Below are 6,098 nucleotides of genomic sequence, written 5' to 3'. Positions count from 1 at the left end.
AAATATGAACCAACATTTCAGCAACCCGCTGGAATGGCTCGCCTCCAAAATCAACCAATGAGAGGCGACACGTGTACCAACAACATGTTCCAATATTTTAGCAATATCCTTACAATCGAATAAAAAGCTTCTAATGCAGTTACGCAACCTTTATCTTAAGTTATATCAATATTTCACTACAGAAGTGTAAGAATTTTAACAGACATTTCAACAATTTTTAAAGTTTAAATAACTTTTAAAACATTACGTTGTACTTATGTGATGTAGAGTTCCTCCAGCTGTCACTTTTCGTTCAACCGGTGGTGGTATTGTCGTAGTGTGTTGGTCTTGTCAAAATGAAACTTCTTTTGACTCTTTTTGCTGCTCTTCTGGCTACTGCTGCTGGTAAATACGTTGATAACTGGAGATTTCTGTAAAATGTACCATAGTGCGATTTATCTGCCAAACATTTGTAGTTTACTTAGGATCAACAGTGTCATTTTGTCTGACAGGTAATTATAGAATGTTCCAGGATAATTAGTTTTCACCAGCTATATCAGTACAAGTATCTGAAGCAGAACGAAGCCTCCAATTAAGATGTGAATGCAGAAAAGAGCTGCTGTTACTTGACTACTGAACTAGTCTTCAGGGCCTTCTGGCACAGATTTTTTTCTTAACTGCTGTAATTCATGCATTTGCATGAATTTCGTTGTAGTAATCATGAAAATGTGGGAGAGCTCCATGCATAATTTAGTTGCCTTTTTCTCAAAGTGTAGCCTAATCAGTGATATATTTAAAATGTTGCTGAAATGCATAATTACGAAGGTATCAACATATAATCAGGTTTACACATAGTCTGTGGCAAATTGATGCCAGCCGTCCAAGGCTTTTAGGTTGATATGGTAGTGAAACAAGGAAGGCCTCCATGCATAGACTTTACTGTCGTATTTTTACTTCAATAAACTGTGCAATTATCATTGTGATAGCTTTGGAAAGTTTCAGAAATTCAAATTTTTTAAGATATACTATACAGCCTCACCAGTTTTGCATGCAAACCTTGGCAGGTGGTCTTCCTCCCTGTTGGGCTTTCAGGTCGATTAGGCAAGTTGATCCATTATAAGTTTGTCCTTACTAACCTAACGTAACACAACTTGAATCTGGTAATCCATAAGGAAACACAGGACTGCATTATAGATTTAAAAAAAAAAAAAAAAAAAGTATATAATCCATAAAGAGACATATAAGACATATAAAAGTTAACACAATTTTTTCCCTATCTTTGAACAAATTCACTGACATTGTAAAGTGTACAGAAGTGCATTTCTGAGTATGTAGAGGATCCATCAGTAGGCAACATAAGGAAATACCGTATTACATAATACAGTATACGATAGGTTAGGTTTGGTTAGGTTAGCATAAAATTGGTTAGGTTTGGATAAATTGACATTGGTAAGGGTAATTTTGTTCAAAATTGCCATTCTAAGGTGGTGTCTAACTGTCTTCGTGCACTACAAGATGGCATCCATCTGTAAACAAACACCTAATTTTAAAAACTTTTTTCATCATTTTACCCCTTCAGTGGCCGAGTTGGTAAAATTTGACGGGAACCACATTCTGGCCTGGGCACTGATTTTTCAAGTTTCAGATATATATATATATATATATATATATATATATATATATATATATATATATCTATATATTTTTTGCCAAACTGAAGAGAAACATCTGGCACACGTGGTAATGCAATTTTTAGCTTCCTAGCCCCATCATGATTTTTACAATGAAGCATGAAAAATTTCACCAAATGGCTGCCTACATGCCAGTGAAAACTAAGTAGAGGAGTGAAAAAACATCGCACTAAGGAGTATCCGTATTTTCACCCTCCCCCAAAAAAATTCATTGGTGCTGAAATGGTTTGAAATGGCTAGATATGTGTAATATGAACAGAATTAGTACATAATGTGGGAGGTTTCATTTAAAAAAAATAATAATAATTATGATTATTTTTCACATTTTTTTTGTTTATTGTGTTTATGCAAGTACCGAGTTATTTCTATTGTCTGGGTGATTTAGTTTGTGTCCAAAGTGAGGTGAGAGATGATATTTTTAGACTAACCAGTAAAGCGTCCTCCTTTGTGTGTACAGGCCGAACCTCAACATCTAAAATTTGATACTACTTGATTAGCACCTTGCATGAGGGAATTACTGTGAAGGGAAAGGAAGGTTTCACATCCATATATTCACCACAAGAACAAACACCTCATATGTTACTGAAATGCTTGTGCAACACAGGAAATATGTAAAATGAACAAATTCAGTAAATAATGTGTACTTGAAAATAAAAATGTCATAATTATGAATGTTTCCCACTTTTTTAGTTTATAATGTTTATTCCTGTATGGAGTTGTATTTTTAAACTATGGGTGGTCTAATTTGTGTGGAAAGAGAGAAGGAGGATGCTATTTTAAGTCTCTTTCATGGTAATGGGTGCTGCTATATGTGAATAGGCTGAACCATCTTGGCTAAGATTCGATACGACCCGAGTTTAGCATCTCAAATGAGGGACTTAGCTTGAAGGGAAGGGAAGGTTTTACATCCATGGTCACCATGAGAACACCTCATATGTTGCCGAGATGCTTCTGCAAAACAAGAAATATGTAAAACTAGAGGGGCAATCAGAGAGTGCATACCTCCACCAATTCCAGATCCACCTGAATACTTAAAGAATTTTTTCTTGGCCTGTGGCCCACTATTCCACAAAATTTAATTGAAATTCATTGAGAACTTTTGGAGATACTGCGTGGTAGGATCTGGATCCAGATCCGCCATAAAATTTAAAGTTCTTTCTTGACCCATGGCCAATCCTTCCACAAAATTTCATAGAAATTCATTGAGAACTTTTGGAGATACTGTACAGTAGGATCTGGATCCACCCCAACATTTAATCAGTTGCTTCTTGGTCCATGGCCCACCATTCCACAAAATTTAATTGAAATTCACTGAGAACTTTTGGGGATATGATGTGGGGGGGGAAAAAGTTCATTGGGCCATACCCTATCCCTCCCAAAAAAATTCAGCGAAATCCATTCATAACTTTTTGAGTAATCCTGCTAACAGACAGACAAACAAACCAACACAGGGTAAAACATGTACCTCCTAGCAGAGGTAAATGAACAATTCAGTACGTAATATATGTACTCATAAATAAAAATATAATTATGAATGTCTTCCCTCTTTATCATGTTTATAATATGTACTCCTGTATGGAGTTATATTTTTTACTCTGGGTGGTTTGGGAAAGAGAGGAGAAAGATAATGGGTGCAGCACTTTTTTTTTTTTTTTTTTTTTTTTTTTTTTTTTTTTTTACCCTACCTATTAATGGACAGTAATTTACTAGTGTCTCCAAATACAGAACCAGTCGTATGCATTAACATCTAATGATGACTGATTGTAATCCTGTTTATGCATTGTGTTTCAGGTGAGACATGCACCGGGGCTCAGGTTGACGCAGTGGGCTTCACCTCACAGGACGCCACCATTGTCACAAAGATTGCCTACATTGCTGACTTTACTCTCTCGTGTTCCAATGGGGCCAAGGTACACCAAATAATTTTATATTTGATAAACATTGGTTTTGTATAAGACCAGTAATCACTTTTATACCGTATAGTCATATATACTAATATTGACACTAGATGACTATGCTGTACAGATTAAGGTATTCTGAACTACTTTTAATATCTGAATGTCATGATAATCTGCAGTAGATGATCATTTTGTACAGATGTATTATATCATTCATTCATTGCCAGACGCCATGTATCCCAAACGGGGTGGCCAACGGCTTAGAGTTAATTGTTTTACAGGGAGGGGCACTAATCCTCCACCAACCCCACTTGACATGTAGGGATGTATTATATGCTGTAGGTAATTACATAATCATTCTGTATGTCATGTCACAAGAATATGTATATGAGGTAAGACCTGCTGACTTTTGATCATATGTGACTTTTGCAGGACATCTCCCTCTATGCAGAAACTGTTGATGGCATCGTGGGTGTGGCACGCTCAGTGGATGGGGTAAAGTACCAGGTCAGGAATTAATGTCTTCAGTCTGACAACTCACTATGTAATTTATGCTTCCAGCTGTCAGACTTTTATTTAGTTAATATATAATCCACAAGTATAGTAGTGTAAGGACTAAAGGAAGGCTGTATCTAACCCTTAGTTTTAAAAGTCACCCATGATGAGTAGATCGTCTGGAGATAGCAAACAGTAGATTTTAAGATGTCATTTCAGTCAGGGGATTAAAACATGAATATGGTTTTAACTTGATTAAGTTGTTACTGTTGATTTTTTTTTTTTTTTTTTTTTAAGGTATATATAACATTCAGTAAAAAGTACTAATAAATGCGCATTCAGAGGGAGAACTGGTGATTGCTGTATTACCTGTAGGAGTGTAGCTATATTATTGGTATTGCTACCATCTGTACTATAAGCTGGCCATTATCAGTGTTTGAGTCATTTGGAGACTGTGTGTCACTTCTCAAGAAGAGAGACAGGTATCAGTTATATGTTGTGGGATGAGACCAGTTTGACATGAGTAACGGGAATAGGTAATATGTGAGCCTTGTAAAATCGTGGGTCCACTTGATCACCCTCTCTTATTGAGTGTTTAAATACTGAAGGATGTTTAGAAATATTTTTCATTCATTCATCATATAATCCTGTGTTACCCCACTTCCCCAGCCCCGGGCTCTTATGCTATGTTTAGAAATATAATTTCGTAAACTGTTGTGGTTACCCACTTCCTCATTGATGACTTGGTTTGCCATTAGAATTGATTTATCGTTAATATTTTTTGCTGTACTTATTGGTACCACCCTGTTTTGGTAAGTAAAGTAATGTAAAGTTTGTGGTTATGTGTGAGGTACAAGAGAAACTGACCCTTGTATTGTGTTACAGGTGAGCTGGGTGGAAGATGTAGCAACGGCTGTGTCTGGGGAGCGGCCCATCAAGCTATACGACGAACAAGGCTATGCTGCCCTTAGGAAGGTATATATGCATTTTGTTGTATACCAAGCACCACATAGGATATAAATTGTTGTATAGTAGATATTTTAGTCTGACAGGTGATATAATGAAAAAACATTACCATCACTTCACTTATTCATTAATGCTACCATTGTTTACTACACAGGCTCAGCGAGGTAACGAGGACACCTCCAGTGTGCAACCAATTGCCACCATCAACCTCTACCATCCGGTCAGTGAATGGGACTGTCCATGGTGTTACTTTTATTATTATTATTTTTGGGGGGTGGGGGGAGTGCAAGTATTTTTGTGTGTGTTGGATGTGACATTTCACATCCAATACACACACAATACACAAATCAGCAATACAGTATTTCAATACAGGTGACTATTAGGAAATTACCATACAGTGTTTAACATGCTCACAAACTAATGAAAATTTATCCACTTCAGGGAGCATACCGTGGCCCGTGGGTGCAGTCAGAGACCATGGCCATCCTTGCTGCCATCTTCATTTACTACTATGCTTTCACACAGAAGACCAGGCTCATGGCATAGGAGCGTTATGCATACTGTGTGACTGGGCTTCAAAGAGTTGACTGTGATGGTGTGAAGAGTTTGAATGTGCAACTGAAAGATCATAAATTATGTATTACCTTGTGTTGTAAAGTCATTGGTTCCTTGTTCCTTTGGTGATGTGTGTGAGTGTACTGACAGTGGGTCAAAGATTCATGTTTGTAAATGATGTAAATGGATTATTATTTCATTAAATGTTTTTTCTTTTGTTACAGTAGTTTTTATCTCCAGTTAACAGATACACATGCATGATACTGTGGTAGGTGGGGGCGCTCACCATCCACTCACTCGATGTAGTACTGCTGTCGGGTGTCTGCCCTTTCCTCTCCTCCATCCTTCTTTCCTTCCATCCTCTTGTCTTTCTTTCCTTCATTCTTTCCTTGTCCTTCTGCCTACGGGTGACTTTACATTCCCTCTTCTTTCTTTTCCTTCATTCTTTCCTCTTCCTTCTGGCTGTGGGTGACTCGACACTAAGTGACAAGCCAAATGGTTTCCTGTACACCAG

General features: G+C 37.1%; 1 protein-coding gene across 1 annotated transcript; it reads left to right on the top strand.

Annotated features, from left to right (window-relative positions):
* The first annotated feature begins 285 nt into the window (after nt 1-285).
* On the top strand, nt 286-5,801 carry Tapdelta (Translocon-associated protein delta). The gene is made up of 6 exons (XM_080286026.1): nt 286-384; nt 3,462-3,580; nt 4,001-4,075; nt 4,949-5,038; nt 5,184-5,249; nt 5,471-5,801. The coding sequence occupies exons 1-6, from the start codon at nt 336-338 to the stop codon at nt 5,573-5,575; spliced, it is 504 nt and encodes a 167-aa protein (XP_080142152.1). The 5' UTR covers nt 286-335; the 3' UTR covers nt 5,576-5,801.
* The last annotated feature ends 297 nt before the right edge of the window (nt 5,802-6,098 follow it).

The sequence above is a fragment of the Coenobita brevimanus genome, chromosome 110, assembly GCF_032717465.1.
Source record: "Coenobita brevimanus isolate Jiangsu-jjx chromosome 110, ASM3271746v2, whole genome shotgun sequence".
NCBI classification, from domain to species: Eukaryota; Metazoa; Arthropoda; class Malacostraca; order Decapoda; family Coenobitidae; genus Coenobita; species Coenobita brevimanus.
The sequence above is the reverse complement of the archived record's forward strand: the minus strand, read 5'-3'. Positions and strand labels throughout refer to the sequence as shown.

What these genes read in the sequence shown, in the direction of transcription:
- Tapdelta (XM_080286026.1), top strand. Translation starts at nt 336, where the DNA reads ATGAAACTTCTTTTGACTCTTTTTGCTGCTCTTCTGGCTACTGCTGCT. An exon ending in TGGATGGGGTAAAGTACCAG is followed by an intron (nt 4,076 to 4,948) that starts GTCAGGAATTAA and finishes ATTGTGTTACAG; the next exon opens with GTGAGCTGGGTGGAAGATGT. An exon ending in GCTATGCTGCCCTTAGGAAG is followed by an intron (nt 5,039 to 5,183) that starts GTATATATGCAT and finishes TTTACTACACAG; the next exon opens with GCTCAGCGAGGTAACGAGGA.